General features: G+C 39.2%; 1 protein-coding gene across 4 annotated transcripts in view; it reads right to left on the reverse strand.

Moving 5' to 3' along the window:
* The window catches only part of MLLT3 (MLLT3 super elongation complex subunit), a 254148-nt gene that overhangs the window by 198286 nt on the left and 37636 nt on the right, over positions 1-18226 (reverse strand). Inside the window, exons 2-3 of one of the 4 annotated variants that reach the window (XM_087444676.1) lie at positions 4516-5455; positions 221-4012 (exon numbers count right to left, since the gene is read on the reverse strand). The exons of 2 other annotated variants lie outside the window; for them this stretch is intronic. In XM_087444676.1, the coding sequence (XP_087300802.1) occupies positions 221-278 (58 nt within the window). In that variant the 5' untranslated portion in view covers positions 279-4012; positions 4516-5455. Of the gene's footprint in view, positions 1-220; positions 5456-18226 lie in introns of all 4 variants that reach the window. One more of the 4 variants, XM_087444675.1, reaches the window with a different exon arrangement.

An 18226-nucleotide genomic window follows, 5' to 3' on the forward strand; every position in this document is an offset into this window, starting at 1 on the left:
TTCTAAGAGCTCTCACTCTGTGATGCTATACTTTTCAAGAAGTCTCAGGTCTTATTCTCCATGCCAACAAAGATGAAACCTACTGTAAGGTTTACATAGAAATTCATTACTGTCTGCGTATTCCTGCTGTGGGTTCTGGAATTACAAGCCTGGGAAATAACAAAATAATAGCTGCCATGCACAAACTGAAGTGAAAAAACAAAAAACACGAGAATAGCACCTGGATACTTGGGCACCAGATCTTCTTGAATACGTGCAAGCAGAAGGTATGTCGTCATTTTTTAAAAGACACAACTGCTATTTTGGAAGATGCTCTATATGAAAATTAGCAAAAAGGAAGAAGTTATATTTATACATAGTAAGGAAGCATGATCTCTACCAACTATACTGTCACTTATTCAACAAATATTTACTGAACACGCATTATGAGCCAAAAGCTGGGAAGAGAGCAGAAAACAAGACAGAAACAGTCCTGTTTTTTGGAGCCACATAAATAGCAGGAGAGCCAGGTTAACCAAAATTAAAGGATTATTACAAATGTGGTGGCTGCTGTACTAGAGAAGTATATAAAGGGTGTGCCCAGAAAACCTAAGGGTATAAGAACCCGAATCTGAGGGTCCTAAAGGCTTTCCTGAAGATGTGAAGGATTGTGGGGATACTGCATGCTAATAGGAGAGAACATTCCAGAGAGGATAACCTTAGAATCTATCAATTTTACGTCTATAGTGCTGCGTTCCAGTCCTGCTCTGCCCTCCAGGTTTAACCCCACCTATGAGGGCTACGTAATTAAAAAAAAGAAAAAATTATGTCTATAAATGGATACAATTTAGGTAATTTGGAGACACTGTTAAATTTAATAATTGGGAAGCAAAGGGACCAGGAAATATGCATGTACTTTAGATAAACCAAGCACTATATTAAAAATTATACTCATTGTGACCAGTAGGACAGAGCACATACATAGACTCACTAAAAACAAGAGGGAAATCCCTGGCACACATATTCTTTTTCTCCTTTAAAAATAGCAATCAAGAAACTCAAACTCTTAATTCTGATGACTATCCCCAAAACAATTAAACTCAAAATAATTTTGAGTAATTAAAAGTTCTCTGATTAAGAGAAAACTCCAGTCGTTTCCAGAGACCACCTGGGCAGCCTCAGAACTACTCTTCTTCTATGTTAATGATTCCTGGTTTTAATCACCGTCTTTAAGAAAACAAATAATCATTGCATTCCAGTTGACAATTTGTGTTCCAAGTTTTTTTTCCAAAGTCGTCTTTAAAGTCCAAAGCAAATAAAAACCACCATACATAGTTACTTACAGAACTGACACGGGATTCTTGACTCCAACAGACCTGGTTGGCATCAATGATTCAAGCACGTTATGAAAATCTCCACACGACTCAAAAATTTTTTAAGTACAGAACTGAAGTTTACATCCACAAATGTGTTTGATCTCTGCAGTTGCAAAACCATATGGCACATAAAGAAAAACAAATTATCTCTGCTTATGAAATAAGAACCTTCTGTAGGCTTTGGGACAGACCAACAGCTACGACTGTCCTAGCTGCTGCATATCACTATAATTAACTCTCTCTGATCCTTTCGAAGAATTTAGAGTTTTGTTTTGTGTGCGTTTGTTGGGGAGGGGGAATTAGAAACAAGGACTAAGGAGAATCAACATTGGAAGGTGGGGAGGATACTACAAGTAACCTCAGACACAAGAATTTCAATATTCTCTATGAATAGTTTATATGTAATATTTTTTGTACTTTATTTAATCACATTTATTGTTGAGGAGATCTACAAAGCCATACATGTCAATACTTACAACGTAGTACAGAGAGTTGTGCTGGTAAAAAGGTCTACGTCCTTACACTAAATGACCAGTATAAAACCAGCATCATAATCAGTGGAGTTTCCCACTCAGTGGCTACATAGAACCAACAGCAAAAATATGGCATGGCAAATGAAATTAAGTAATTTAAAATGTGGTTGAATTTTGCTGTCCCTGCTTCCATTCCTGCCACTAGCCCCCACCACCACCATCATTCACAAAATAAGAGTTTAAAAATAATTAACACTTCCAAAGCAAAAGATAATACTCTCTATCTCTAAAGTAGTGAGTAAGGGGATTTCAAATTTGATCTATGACACTAATAGGATTTAAGAAACTACTTCATAAATCTAAACAGCCAACCAATGGAATCTTAGTACCAGCAAAGACAATTTCAGAGACAGTTTGGTTAAACTCATCCAGAACTATAACAGAAGAAAATGCAAATGAAGGGTGACAAGTTAAAAAAAGGAGTAAATAAGGGCCAGCCAGATGGCGTAGTGGTTAAGCTGGCAGGTTTCACTTCGGTAGCCCAGAGTTCACAGGTTTGGATCCCAGGCATGGACCTATGCACTGCTTATCAAGCCATGATGTGGCAGGCATCCCACATATACAGTAGAGGAAGATGGGTATGGATGTTAGCCCAGGGCCAATCTTCCTCAGCAAAAAGAGGAGGATTGGTGATAGATGTTAACTCAGGGCTAATCTTCCTCACAAAAAAAAAAAAAGGAGTAAATATTTTTAAAGGCAGAAGGATCACTTCCTGGATACACATGTAATTTTATATAGAAAGGGTGTTTAGGGGGTGATTGGATAGAAAGAATTTATAATTTTGATTTCCTAAGAGAAGACACTATTCTTTTTCTTTGTGCTGAGGAAGATTCACCCTGAGCTAACACCCACTGCCAATCTTCCTCTTTTTGTATGTGAGCCGCCACCACAGCATGGACACTGACAGACGAGTGGTGTAGATCCGTGCCTGGGAACCGAACCCAGGCCGCCAAAGCAGAGCACACTGAACTTAACCACTAGGCCACCGGGGCTGGCCCTGAGAAGACACTTTTCTGAAGAAGAATAACCTCAGTAGCCCTGCCTATCTTTCCAGTTGGTAGGACTGGAATTATGAAAGCCTTTCCCTCACACTTGATGTGGTAAGACAGGTGACACAGGACGGTCTCCTCTGCAACGGTGGCTTCAAGTCATCACTAATGAGAGTTGTGGGATCTCGGAAACACTGGGTCACAAAAGCATTCCCAGCATTTTGCCTTTATTTTACTCATACTGTACCTGACCCAACACCTTCCAGCAACACTCCATCTCATCACCAAGAAATCACAGCTCAGAGCCTGGCTGGCATGATGGCTGGGATCCTAAGGATGGGGGGCCTGTCAGAGCTGTCTGGCAGGCTGGGGAACATTTCCAAGAAGCAAACTAGTCTGAGTTCAAGGGAGAAACTTTATCTCTTCAGCTATGATCACTTCCACATTTAAATACCTTGAAAACATATAGATTACAAGTACAGTCCTGGGAAAAGCAATAACATGTCACCAAGTAACAGCATTAATGGGTTTACCTGGAATCTGATCCGCTTATTTCTAAACATCCTTATACTTTTTTTTCTTCAAGATCACCTTCTATATAGAGGTGAACTACAATGGAGAATACCTTTTATTCATTCACTATCTAATCTTGCTGACCCCAAGCCAGGTCCCTACCGTCATGGGGGTGCTATCACATATTTGGCAGCTAATAGTTGAAGACAGCCTTTTCCTTTTCTTTTCTTTTGGTTGACAGTTGATTCAGATCAGCCATTCAAAATACATTTGTGGATTCTTCCTGTGTGCGGGGGAGAAACAGCCTAAGTCCACAGGGACGTCCAGAATATGCAACATCTCTACCTACTCAAGAGTAACCACCGCTTTTCTGCCTTCCCAATGGCACTTTTAATTCCTCCCACAACTTAAAGCTGCTCAGCTGGATTAGAAAGCCCATTGTTTTTTCCCCTTTCCCCTTTAGAGAAGGCCTTGTCTACACCTCTCGGCTACAGACAGAGAGAACAAAGGGCAGGCAGACCTATAGATTTCTGTACTTGACCTTCTTTATGTGATAATGATGTTGGTGTCCAATACCGCAACAAGCAAAAGGAATGTGGGTTGCATGAATGACAAACAGAACCTACAAAGGAAGAAAAAGAATCAGCCAGAAGTTCTCATTGCCCAAGTTAGGATGTAACAAAAGATGACTTTCTAAAATAAATAAATAGAAGAACCTAGCCAGGACAGAAATTCATTTAGCACGGAAACTCCATCTACCACGCAGCATTTTTACAGTAGCGTGTTGGAGTTTTCATGTTTTGAAAAACGAGACACTGACTGATACACTTAGCCAAATATTCTGATCTGTCATCATTCTAAATATACGGGCCCATCTTTCAGCAAACAAATTAGCAGGTAATATATCATCACAGAGCACTCACCCTTCCATGGAAGCTCTATAAATACAGAGTGATCATGACTGGCAGTTACTGAGCTTAAAACATAAAACACTACTTATTTCACTGGAGCCATACTGCAAAAGTCCACAGTATCAATCAGAAGCAGGGTGTCAGAAAAAGCTTTATGCACTGAAATTCTTTCAGGGGAGGGAAAATCAGGAGACACAAAATAGATTACACTTACACCTCCTTTATTTGATCATGGAGAAGAGAGGAATGAATCTTGGGCGATGATGACTCCAGTTTTTTAAGCGTGTCTAGGGTCGAATAAGCAGCCCCAAATTTGAGAAAATTGCAAACTGAAAGGAAAAACAGCTGTCCCGTCCAAACCCCCCACTAAGAGCAATGCAAAGCACACAAGCTTCCCAATACAGTAAGGGCGGCAAAGCCACCTCCAGCCTCCAGTCCTCAGCAATGACTCATGCCGTCTCCAAGATTCTGATTTAAACAACAACCAACTATTTTCTGAGGGCAAAAGGGGAGTAAAGTTCTTAAATCATTTAATTCTGCCAATTAGTTCCGCAACTATGGCATTAAAGAACTATGGATATTTATCCACTGGAAGTGGATCAAAAAGTGGGCTCTCTTAATGCCTATTAAATAGTGCTGATTTTCAAGCCTCACTGACCAAGGTCAAATCTGAACCAATGTGAAAGCCTCCACTTCCCCATCACTAATCCCTTGAGCCATCCATTCTTCCAAAAGGCAAATGTTTTGTAGGAAGGGGAAGAAATACCACACAGTATGTGTAGCACTTAATATGACTGCTTTCTACACTAAACTCAGCTTACGTGCCTACAATTTATCTATGAAAAGTTAAAGAATGAAAACACTCAGGAAACTTCCAGAAATTATATCACTACAGTATTGACAGGTACAGAATTAAAGAATTAAATGCTTTATCCCATATACATTAGGTAAAATCTCTGGTTTATTGCCTGATCATGTGTTTTTTCTTGGTATTTAGTTTTCTCCCATCAATTGGAGGAAGGAAAGGATACTCCCTTAAGCATTTGTTTCCAATTGACAAGATTATCTTCCTAAGAGTGCTGCTGGTGAAATTGTACAATGATCCAGCGTAGGTTCCACTGGGTTATCCACTTAGAAAAGTTTGGGCTCAGGAGCTGGGAAAGATGAGGAAAAAAAAAAACCCACAGTGAGCTGTAATGCAACTGTGCCCTTCGCGGGGCACAAATACGGAGAATTAACTTACCAATTCATTGCCCAAAAGGGAAAGGCTTCCAGAGAGCCCCAACTGACCTAAGAACCTAACTGTTAACTTTCTTTCTAGGACAACTGCTATAAATACCACCCCCACCCTCACAATGTAATACACACTGCTGGTAACCTTCAACTTAATGTACTCCTCTTGAGACGACGTTAACTACAGTCCAGTTCTATAGTTCACATATAATCATGAGTTTAAAAAACTTACCCAGGTTCACTGGAAACCTAATCACCAATTACGGCACCTTTTCAAAAATATTAAATATATTTCAAATATATTTAAGCAAATATATTCCAAGTCCCAAAAGAAAATACGATTGCATGTTACCTCTCCACTCCCCAGGAGTGGAGATTGGGTATAAGCTAGCCACTATTGAAACTCTGAACAAAACAAGCTGCTTTGTCAGTCTTGGGCACATTCTAGTACCTCGGCATGAAAAGCCTTCTCCCTGTTCCCCTCCACTTTCCCCCTCCTGCCCAGGGGAAAAAAAATCTTTCAAAAAGTGTTCCTTGGCCCCTGCTCTCCATGGAACTAATCACGTTCCCACTGTATTTTTATGTTTCTTGTATCTATCACAATGCGTCTTCTCTTTATTTTAATTGCATGAACAATACCTGCTTATACAAGTTCAGACATATACAATAAAAACAAGGTCCTCTCTCTCCTCCCTCCAACCCCTGTTAACCATTTGCTATGTATCCTTCCAGCCCAGTTTCTGGGCTTATCGGTACATGCATATCGGTTTACAGATCTGTCACATCGAACAGACTATGCACTCCATGAGGGCAAGAACTGCCCTATTCACCTTTGTATCCAGTGCCTGGCACACTGCTGGTACAAATAGGTGCTCAAGAAATATTTAATCAATCACTGATCAAAGAGTTGATCAGAGGAGAAGGTGTCTACAGGAGTCCTCATAGGGGCTCCAGAAGCAAGAGGAAACAGATGTCAGCATCCTTACACGTGCCTGTGTCCATACTCATGTGAGATTTGGAAGGGAAGAAAGGAGCAGACAGCATCTGAACCTACAGCTCCAGGTGGTACACGAAATGACCAATGGTTAGCCAACACAGGGATACTGAGGCCAGCAGCAAATTTCTCTTTCACAATAAATATCCAAAGCAATTGCTCTAAGAAGGAGATCCATTCAGGATTCTGGGAGGCTGCTCTGTCCCTGATCTCAAAGGCAAGACTACAGTCTTAAAGGCACCACCCAGTCACTGCCTATGGGGCATTCAAGGTATCAGCCTCTCCTAGGACTAGGACATTCATGAGTTACAAACTGTCTGAACTGTGTTTGAAAGTGTGTGAACTCCTCTTAGAAAAAAAAGCAGGAATTTCAGGGCGCACCCAAAAAAACAAGAGAAAATGTTACCATTCAAAGGCCAAGTAAAAGCTATTGAGATGTTAAAACATAGGGCTGAAAGCTATAAATTAGGGTGGGTCTCTTTTCTCCAAAGATCTAAACTTAAGGGCTTTAATAATCAAAAGAAGAGCTGGAAGTACTAGTACTATACCCAATAAAATTTTTTAACGTAAATTAATATATGATTTAATTCAACAGGACAAACAAACCCTGTAACATTCCTTAACTTTTAAAAAGGTTATTAGCCTTTCTAGTTGCGATCTCAAATTATCAAGGTCACCAACTAATAGCACCCCAAACAATAATGAGCCTAAACTTAAAATGGCATAGGAAACTATTTTTTGTCAAACTCTGTTTTAGCAAATCTTCAGATTTGAGCAGTGAAATGAGAATTTATTCAGTTCACCTTTACCAGTTCCCCTTTGCCAGGGTTCCAGAAAGCATAACTTCAAGAATTCACTTGGCACAAGAAATGTTCCACAACTTGGTCAGTCAAATAGCCCTGACCACATTATCATCATTACCTAGATTTATAGATTGAGCCCAGTGACCAAGACATGGGGTACATGTCCAATAGTAACATATACTTTGAAATGAACAAATTGGCTTGTACATTAACCCAGCAGGTCTTTAATTCAGTGGAGAATGGCTACATAGAAGAACACTTGGCTTCTAGCTCTGAAAGCTAACAGTCCTACATTCTGTTGAGCAAAAAAAGAAAGAGGGGGAAAGAGAGACAGACAGATAGAGACAGAGAGAGAAAGAGAAAGAAAGACAGGTCCATGTTTCAAGAACTCTTTCCACCCCTACACCCCCAACCCCAGCCACCAGAATCCCCTACCTCCATCCCCCATCCACAGTTGCCTTCAGGGACAAATAAGATGTTGACTTGGAGTCTTGGTTCTGTGGCTATTCAACAATTCGAAATTAATAAAAAATCAACTAATGGAACCCTAAGCTAAGAAGAATTAAATAGGTGACCAGAAATAAATACTTGAATATACCCCAAACTAAAAGACATACGTTGGGCTGGGGTGGAGGGGAGTTTAGAAACTGTGATAGATAACCTTTTATTTATTTTTTTGGTGAGGAAGATCGGACCTGAGCTAAGATCTGTGCCCACCTTCCTCTATTTTGTATGTGGGATGCCTGCCGCAGCATGGCTTGATGAGCGGAGTGCACGTCCGAGCCCAGGATCCGAATCTGCAAACCATGGGCCACAGAAGCGGAGTGCGTGAACTTAACCACTACACCACCAGGCCGGCCCCAACATTTTAAAAGCATATGCCACTAAGATATTTAGCAGTTAAATGATAAGATGTCTAAGACGGACTTCAAAATAAATTCAGTTGGAGAGAGGGGAGAAAGGAGATCTGGGTGATGGTATTGATGACAAGATTGTGAGTTAATAATTATTGAGGCTGAGTAGTGACTACATGAGTGTTTATTATACTATTCTCTGTCCTTTTCTGAATATCTTTAAATTTCTGTAATAAAAAGCAGGGGGAGGAGGGGCAGGAAAATACATACAGAAAAATGCTAATACTAATGACCCCTTGGCGGAGGGACTCTGGATAATTTTATTATCTTCTGTGAGCTTTTCAATAAAAATATCACTGCTGTGTTCAGAAAGTAAATATTTACTATTAGCATGAAGATGACTGCTAAAACATTTCTGATGAAAAACGATGCTCTTATCCGGATGCCTTTAGAAGCCATTTCTGTTACAGTAAACCAAGCTGTGGCAAGATCCAAATTTAAGAGAAAATGACTTTGCCCTGAGGCACACACACCCAGAATCCACATAAACAAAGTTTCATGTGAAGATGTAACAAGTATAGAATGAAAAGAATCTGACAAAAATATCCCAATAGAAAGTAAAACGAATTTAATCCCTTTTCCTGAATGGCAATATCATCTGTTTAAAAAAGGTTTATTTTCCCTTTTAGCTAAGGCTGATTGAGCCCTTGCTATGTACAAATAATAACTTGACTGTATTCTCATCTAATCCTTGTAATAACCCTGAGAGGAAGTACAAGTATTATCCCCACTGCAGAAATGAAGATATTGAGATTCAGAGTTTAAATAGAGTGGGGTTGGAGTAGGGATTCCAACCAAGAATGGAAGAATCATATCTTTGTCTTCAGGATGTCTGACAGAAAAATAGGAAAGGAAACTCCCAAGTAGAAAGAGAAAAATTATTCTACTTCAAAAAATTCCCAAAGTAAAACTGTCCAGAGCTGGGATTCCAACCTAAGCCTCTGGAAGAGTAACATTTACACTCCTCCCGTCCATCCTGAAGACCAAGGAGGAAGAAATGATTGTAAAAGGAAAACACCAAGAAGAATTACAAGTGCAGTAAACTGCAATAGGATCAACCAGAGCAGCTAGAATTTACGGAGTGCTAATGCGGCCAGTACTGTGTTACTCACACCCCTACTAAAGGAACTACTGTCACCATTTCACAAAAGGTGAACCTTCAGGAAGCCAGGTAACCTCCTCGAGGTACCTGCTAATAAGCAAAAACTGTTTTCTAGACCCAAAAAGCCTCCACAGGCTACTGCACACACCACAACACAATGTCATTTCTTGAAAAATAGGCTCACTCCCTCTATAAAACGGTCATAAATCCACACTAAAGAGCAAGCATCTACACTCCCAAATTATCAACACCCAAACAAAATAGTCACCAAGATATCACAAGACCTTCCAAAGTCTGAGAGGTGTTAGGAAGATTATACAAGGGATTTTCTATAACACATTTAAAACTGTACTTGGATATTATGAAAAATACACCCACCAATGACTGCAACCTTTAATAAAACTTCTGCAAACAGCGCTATGGAAAACTCAGTGGCATCCTCATCATTCGGAACATCCAGTTTCAGAAAGAGATTTGGAGTAAAGATATAATTTCAAATCCCAGCTTCTCCGCTTACAAGTTCCATGACCTTAAGCATGTCATCATTTAGCCACTTCAAATCTCACTTTCGGTCCCTATTAGCAGAGCTAACAATACCTATTTATATGTAAAGCACCTAACTTGGTGCTCGGCTCTCAACACAGAGCAGAAGCTCCGTCAAGGCTTCAGTCCCACATAATGCGCTGTGGTCTGTACCAGCAAGCATTCTTCCTCCTTCAGTAAGCCCAAGGGGAAAATGAACCCTCAGCTCCCCATTTGTGGATCAAAGTAATGCCCCCAGCTGGCCCAAAATACCTCCCCTCCCCTCTCATAACACAATAACATCTTTATAGTAAAGATCCTCAAATTGTGGGGATTTAGTTCAGTAACTCTCTTATTTTGCAATACTATAATTTTACTTTATTGGACTTTCAGATGGGCTTTGTTTGGCATTTGATTATTTCAGAGCCAACTTCCCACTTAAAATTCTAGACCTTGGCTTTGATAATAGAATATGAAAAATGCCAGGACATTATATCTATCCAAGGGACAAAAACTCTGTGAGCAGCCAGCGATTGTTGTATTTGTTTATACAGTGACAACAGTCAGAATTCCAAAGAATCAAGTCATAGAATCTTAATTTTCTTCCATCAGCCCTACTAGCTTGGTGGTGATAAAAAGCAACCGAGGGCCCAAAGCATTCTGTTTTTTCAATTTTGTATTTTGTTATTCACTAATGCTCAATATAACTAAAACTGAAATTAATAAGGCTAAATGCTACATTTTCCAGCAAACATGGAAATTATTTCTCCTACATCAATCACAGTTTTAACAACTTTTCAAGCTAATTACTTCAAGCTATTTGTGTTTAAATAAGATTTTTTTGACCGTCTATGACAACAAAACAGATTTAGACATATATATATTGATGACATGAGGGGAAAAAGGGATTCTGAACCCTTGAGAATTTTTTAGTTTGATGTTTTTGTCAGTGTGATATAGAAAACAAACATTTAAACAAAAATTAAAACCCAAAGGCCCACTTTAATGAACAACATCATGAAAAAAAAAAAGATTAAGTCTCAAATTAGTTGGCAATTCTGGGAATTCATAGGAATACTGATTGTTCTCCTTCAAAAGCAATCCGTTCAGGGAAAAAAACTTATTGGTCTGGATCCAGACCCAACAAATTCCATATTTTTTACTCCTTTTGACTCTCACTTCCCACTTAGAAAAGGCAGGGTTAAGGACTAAATAGACTCTGACCTTTAAGTGTAACTTGAAAAAGCCATAGCCTGAAGATGAGTCATACACTGACTTTGTAAACTAACTACACAATTGCTAGACTGTATTTCATACAAAGAAGCTAGGAGTAAAACTACTCACTGAAAATAGAAGACATGTCTGTGTAGTATAGAAACACACACAGTCGCTCAGTCACACAAACAAAACACAACAAGGACCACCACTCACACACACACACAACATCCCTTAGCAAACAAAGATGTATTTTCATATAGTGCTATTTAACTCCGTAAAGAAATCAATAGTTTAAGTCTTATGAATAAAAATGAGGTTATAACTTCTAGATTTCTCATTCCACTTGTTAGTTTCAGGAACGAAGAAAATTTGACCTATGTTTTTATTAATTGAAAGAAAATTAAAATAAGAAAAGTGTTTTCTCCATCCATAGATATAGTCTCTCCTCTAAAAAATTATGCATTTGCATTCAAAAAGAAGTACCTCCAGGCTACTGCCTGAAGCAACCTATAGAAACCATTTGGTTTGTTCTCCTCTGGATCTTTTCACATGGCCCACCAAGCCTGAAAACTAGGTCAGAGTAAAACTATCACAACATAAGAAGGATTTTTAAAAACCACTGAGACAAGATACAAATAACACCACTAAAATAGAAATAAATGGAAAAAGACCTAGAAAAGAAGTTAAAGGAAATTCAAATAAAGTTAATTTTTAAGTGGATAAAAATAAAGCAATATAATAAGCTAAATGCTACCTGAAATATAAATTACAGAATTCAATACAATTTAAGAGGACTAAACCAAACAAGTTAGGTGTATGTCCATCTTAAGTCTTCCCTTGGTAAAATGGAATCAAGTTGCGAGACCTCCACAAGCATTTTTGAAAAACTGGGACATAACAATAATATTAATAGTAACTAATTATTGAACTGTTCTATGCACAAGACACTAATCATCTATCTCATTTAATCTTCATCAAAACCCAAAACTATAGGGGCTGGCCTCATGGCGTAGTGGTTAAGTGCGCGCGCTCCGCTGCTGGCTGCCGGGGTTCAGATCCTGGGCGCGCACAGACGCACCACTTGTCAGGCCATGCTGTGGCGGTGTCCCACATAAAGTGGAGGAAGATGGGCACAGATGTTAGCCCAGGGCTGGTCTTCCTCAGCCAAAAGAGGAGGATTGGCATGGATGTTAGCTCAGGGCTGATCTTCCTCACAAAGAAGATAGATTAAAAAAAAAAAAAACCCCAAAACTATAAATTTTCCCATTTTACAGAAGAGAAACTGAGATACAGACAGGTTAAATTACTTGCCCAAGAACAAAATTTCGTTGCCTTTTTTTTTTTGGAGAGAGAACAGACTGGGATAGGAAGAATTGGTGACTGGTAATCCCTTTAAAGAAGAGTTGAATCATGCCAGTGTTCTTAAACTTGAAAATCAAAATCACTGGGAGGCTTTGTTAAAATGCAAACTGTGGGGCTCTGAGCACCACCCCCAGGGCCTCTGATTCAATAGGTTCCAGGTGGGGCCCAAGAATTTGCATTTCTAACAAGTTCCCAGGCAGGTGATGCTGCTGCTGCTGGGGACCACATTTAGAGACCCTCTGCTTTACACTAATCATAATGAGATACACCAAACATTTAGAGATGGAATAAAAGAATGATGAATTGTGTTCCACTGAACTTAATTCCAGTATCTGAATTTTCAAATTATTTGATTTACAAACATTTTGAAGAGCAGTAGTTCTGTGAAAAGTCACTGGTATAAAGGTTTGTATTTCCAACCACGATTAATTCTGTAACATTGACCAATGTCTATTATCTTGACCCAAAACAATCCCAAGAAATATAACTCTTTCTACCCGTCTCTTCCAAAATTACATACTGCTCTTTGTCATGGTTTTATCCCCATATTTGATATATTTAATAACTCCAGTTAGAACAATAGTAAGGCAAAAATTTCAATGTAATCTCCCCTCTCCCATATTTTAAACGCCCTGAATGTTCAGACACACAAAACATCATAAAGTAGGGTAGAACACTAGCCTATTTAAACAACACTGATATAGTCTACTGATATATTCATGTAGAGTTGAACTCTTAGATCTTTCAAAATACAGAATAATCAAGTTTGATCCAGAAGTACTACCATTTGTTCTTTTTTTTTTTTTGTGAGGAAGATCAGCCCTGAGCTAACATCCATGCCAATCCTCCTCTTTTTGCTGAGGAAGGCCAGCCCTGAGCTAACATCTATTGCCAATCCTCCTTTTTTCCCCTTTTTCTCCCCAAAGCCTCAGTAGATAGTTGTAGGTCATAGTTGCACGTCCTTCTAGTTGCTGTATGTGGGACGCGGCCTCAGCATGGCACATGCGTCAGTGCACGCCCGGGATCTGATCCCGGGCCGCCAGTAGCAGAGCGAGAGCACTTAACCGCTAAGCCACGGGGCCGGCCCCTACCATTTGTTCTTACCTTTTCAGGAGTCACTGACCTGGAGAAAAGCCCTAAAGAGAAAAAAACCCACAACTTGCACAGCACCTGTTCTCTCAGCTCCTCTACCTTCTCAGCATCTCTGTGAAATTATCTCAGCAAGACAAATAACCCCAGGTTCAGCTGAGATTCACCTTGGCCCATCTCCGACTTCCACACCAGTAGGCTAACCATTTGGGTGACTACTGCAGACTTGTTCGTTCAAATATATTCTAGCCTCCTTATTGCACAACAGAGGACAGCAAGAGAAGACCACATTGTCAGAGCTTCTGCCAGCCGAAGCCACAGATCTGAGAGGTAGAAGTAACACTGTAAAGTGGGGCTGTGCTTCCCAGGCTGAAGTCCTGGTATTTGATCCTCAGGTTCAAAGGTGAAAAGTCAACACCAAACACCCACACCATTTTGGGACCTAGGCTATAGGGTCCTGAAGCCAGCTGCTATAATAATGGGAGGCTGTTTGACTACTCAGCTTCCTGATTACACCGCAAGGAGCAGTCTCCTTGGCTAGCCAGTTCTCCAATGTTATTCTGGGAGTCATTCCTAGAAATTCAACACAGAGCGTGCTCTGCCAGCTCCCAGATATACGAAGGACCTACTTTCCTATATCAAATCTCCCTCTGCTCAAACTGGCTGCAGTGGCCTGTTTTCAGCAGGTGAATCCAGACCTACATACAACTAAACAGAAAAGGATTCCTTTTAAGTTCTTACCACCAGGGAAAGGAAACTCTCCACAGCAAGGGGAATTATTAGATCTGGCATAATGGAAGAGACAGACTACAATTTGGAAGATCTGAATTCTGCTCTAGACTCTTCCACTGACCTTCACTAAATAGGAATATAAGAACCACTGGATGAATTCAAAATAAATCTAGGTAAATCATCCCTTCCTTGGTCATATCTCACACAAAAGATGTGTTCCAAATTTTTGAATAACTGAATTAAGGTCTGTTCTAAATATTACAGAGGGTAATGGAAAAGAGTAATTGATTACTAATGTAGGCTGCAGATTCATTACCTGAAAATGGGAAACCTATCAATGAAAGAATGACAGATAAAGAACACTATGCTGTCCACTGCAGTAACCTCCAGCCACGTGTGGCTAATGAGCACTTGAAATGTGGCTAGGGGAACAGGGGAACTGCATTTTTTATTTTAATTAATTAAAATTTAAAAAATATAACTGATCAATTACTAGAAAACAAATATATTTGAAATAACTCAAGTATATGAATCTACTTTTTCAACTATATATTTCATGAAATCTAAATACACATCAGATTTCAAAGACTCAGTACAAAAAAATGTAAAATACCTTAGTAATTGTTTACATGGATTACATACTGAATGATAATATTTTGGATATAGTAGGTTAAACAAATTATATTGTTAAAATTAACTTTACCTGTTTCTTTTTACTTTTTTAAATATAGCTATCAGAAAACTTAAAATTACAACTATGGCTTGCAGAATATTTCTGTTGGACAGTGCTACCATAAGGGATGTAAAACATTTAACAGTTTTTGAAAACAGAGTTAAGAATAAGGGTAAATCAAATTAGCATCATGGGGAAACATGCTTCTATCAAGAGCCATGAGTAGTCTTAAAAAGCCTCTCTCCAAATAAGACTTCTAAGTACCCAAATAATTTACTCACAATAATCCTGACCTATGAATGAACACATACAAATAAATCATTTAAAAAAAAAAGTTTAGCAGGAAAGCTGAGGAGAGCCATTATGGGGTACACAAAGTTAATTTTCTATGAAATAGCAAAGTATGAAAGGTATGAGGAAATGTAGTCTTGTGGTTAGAGCAAAAGAGCTCTTTCTTCTAACTCTGCCCTTTTTACTCACTACTAAGTCCAAAATCAAGTTAAGGACGCATAGGAGAGACTAGACAGGACATGGTAACAGCATAAACGCGAGGGAGGCCTCCAGCCTGTGCACAGAGAGGTCAGTGTGGAATGCCCGGGAGGGAAAAGGAAGAGCCAGTCGTTTTGTTTTCTTCAGGGGAGGGGCAGGTACTAGGGGACTCAGACCTCACACGCAGGCCTCAGGTAGCTTTTTGTATGTACAACTAATTAAATCTCACCAGACTTGTGTAAGGTAAATCAGGAGCACTGCAGTCCTATCCCAGTTATACTAATGAGGCCCACAAAAAGAAAGCCCTTGCCTGTTGTCACCTTAGCAAGATCCAAGAGCTCTGATTTAGTTACCACAATCTCACAGAATAAAGTCTAGCCATCCTAGTCATTAACATGCACACAACTCCAGCCTTGCTAATGGTCGTAATGACAAATGCTACCCGCTTTCTTAGCTCTCTTTGCTCCCTGTGAGCATTTAATAAGTATCACTCCTTAAAACAAACAAACAAAAAGGTCAAATCCCTTCTCTCCATTTATGGAAATAAACGAAAGCAAATCCATTGCTGTATCTAGACAGTGACAAGAGTTAGAACATCTAACACTTTGTCTTTAGTTAACATGACTTTTTTTTTTTTTTTTAAGCTCAATTGGGAACTTAGAACAAATCTCTTGATCAATGCCCTTCCATAGACATGCTCCCACTCTTTTTTGTCTTGAATAAATTTGAACTGGGTAATAAATAAAAACCTCATTAAATTGGAGTCAGGAGGCCAAAAGGACGAGCTCTCACACCCCACATGGATGCCCTACAAGAATGACTTCCTCTTCCTGAGGGGCAAGAAGCTCAGCCAATAAGAGACTGTCACAATTGAGCCAATGAAAAGCCACTACACCTTGGACTATTTGTTTACAGTTGCCCTCCCAACTCCCTCTTCCCCTCAATAAAAGAGTTTTTCCTTCCCTTGTGGCTGGTGACTTGTACGTGGCTTGCCATGGTCACAGACCCCAAATTGCAATTCTTTGCTGATCCTAAATAAACCCATTTTGGCTGGAGAAATAACTGGCTGTTTGGTGGGTGGGTCAACAGGACCCCCCATGGGAGAGCCAAGAACCTTCATAAAACAAGTTCTTAGGCTGTCTTGGACAGCTTTTTAATCCATTTGTTATGAGCGGTTTTACCCAGAACCCACACTGTCTATAATGGCTAGTCTTAGAGAAGACCAAGGCTGCTAACCAAAAAGGGATCAGGGATGGAATGACTGGAAATATAAAGTAGTTTTCCTTTCAGATAGGCAAGGCTTAGCAATGTTTCCATTATGCACCCCCTCCCCAAATATGCCTAGACAGAGCCTTGAAATAATACAGTCAACGTTCATTTTTATTTAAAATAGTTACAGGATTAGACACAGCATTCTAATCCTACCAGAGCATTGCCTAAGGAGCGAGAGTACCTCACCCTCCAGTTTGAGAGACTGGACTGGAACCACAACAATTTACACAGGGCTAACCTGCCTAACCACCTAAATAGAAAAGCTTCTGTCAACAGAGACTGTTTTTAAATATACATTATATTCCAAACAAGCAATGCAAGCTAAGCTACATTGCATTTTTATTCAGACAGAAGAATATTGCCAAATTCCAATACAAGATTGTCACGAACACACCCATTTCTTTTGGTGCTGCTTTAAATTCAAGTTATCAATAGATTCGTTTATGGTTTAGGATTGATGAACAAACTTTTCAAGATCATGTTTCATTTTAGAGGATGGATGAACTCAAAATCTGACTTAGAGTAAAACCTCAACAATTCAGACACTGCTGTTTCTCAAGTTCTTTGATACTAAAGTAAGTTAATGTTTACCTTAGCATTATCAATATGAAATGGGGGGGGTTAAGCAAAGGAATTACATAAACAAAATTAAAGAGGTGTTAAATTCTTTTCACTCCCTTTGCAAGTTCCATTTACATACTTACAATGTAAACAGCAGCCACAGTAGTGCTTTGATCTGCTAATTACAAAACATTTTTATCTTTTCATTAAATCAGGAGTTCTAAGAGGCCACTTTAACGATTAAAAGGGCAGCCTAAATAAGTCTTCTCTAACTCACACTAGAAATTCAATTGGATTTTTTTTTTTTTTTTTTTTTTTAACTAAAAGAGGCTATGCAATTCACCTTTAACTCTTGGGGTGGTTGGCTCCTATTGTGAACACAACCTAACAAGCAGGTCTCAAACCAGAGACCAGGAACAAGGCCAGTTGATTAAAATGCTCATGCTGTTAGGCCCCTGGCAGCCAATGAGAGAAACTGAAGATGACTCCATCCTCTGTCCATGAGGCACCTGGAACTGATTCCCACACACTCAATGACCAGGAAACACTATGCAGTCCTATCAGGTGCCAGGAAAACATTTCACATTCAATATTTTTTCACAGATCTAACCCTTCAATTTGGTAAGAGAAATACCATCACCTCTGGCTGTTTCTCTAAATGATAAACAACAAAAAGGTATTTGGGGTCTCTAAGGAGACCTAAAAAGAGTGCCCCTCCCTCCAGTTTGAAGGTGTCTCCATTTTTCTCTTATGTTTAAAACAATAGAACAAAGTTCTGTATCTGATGCTCAATCCAAATGTAATGAAAACAATTTTTTGAATGTTTTATTTACCTTAATTTCAGTTCTCTCCCTTATAAAACAGGGGTGAACCCAAAACACCTTTTAAAATTAATAAACTGTATTTTTAGAGCAGTTTTAGATTTACAGAAAAAGTGACAGAAAGTGCAGAGAGTTCCCAT

Source organism: Ceratotherium simum, chromosome 20 (genome assembly GCF_057802395.1).
Source record: "Ceratotherium simum simum isolate JZ-2026a chromosome 20, ASM5780239v1, whole genome shotgun sequence".
Lineage (NCBI taxonomy): Eukaryota > Metazoa > Chordata > Mammalia > Perissodactyla > Rhinocerotidae > Ceratotherium > Ceratotherium simum.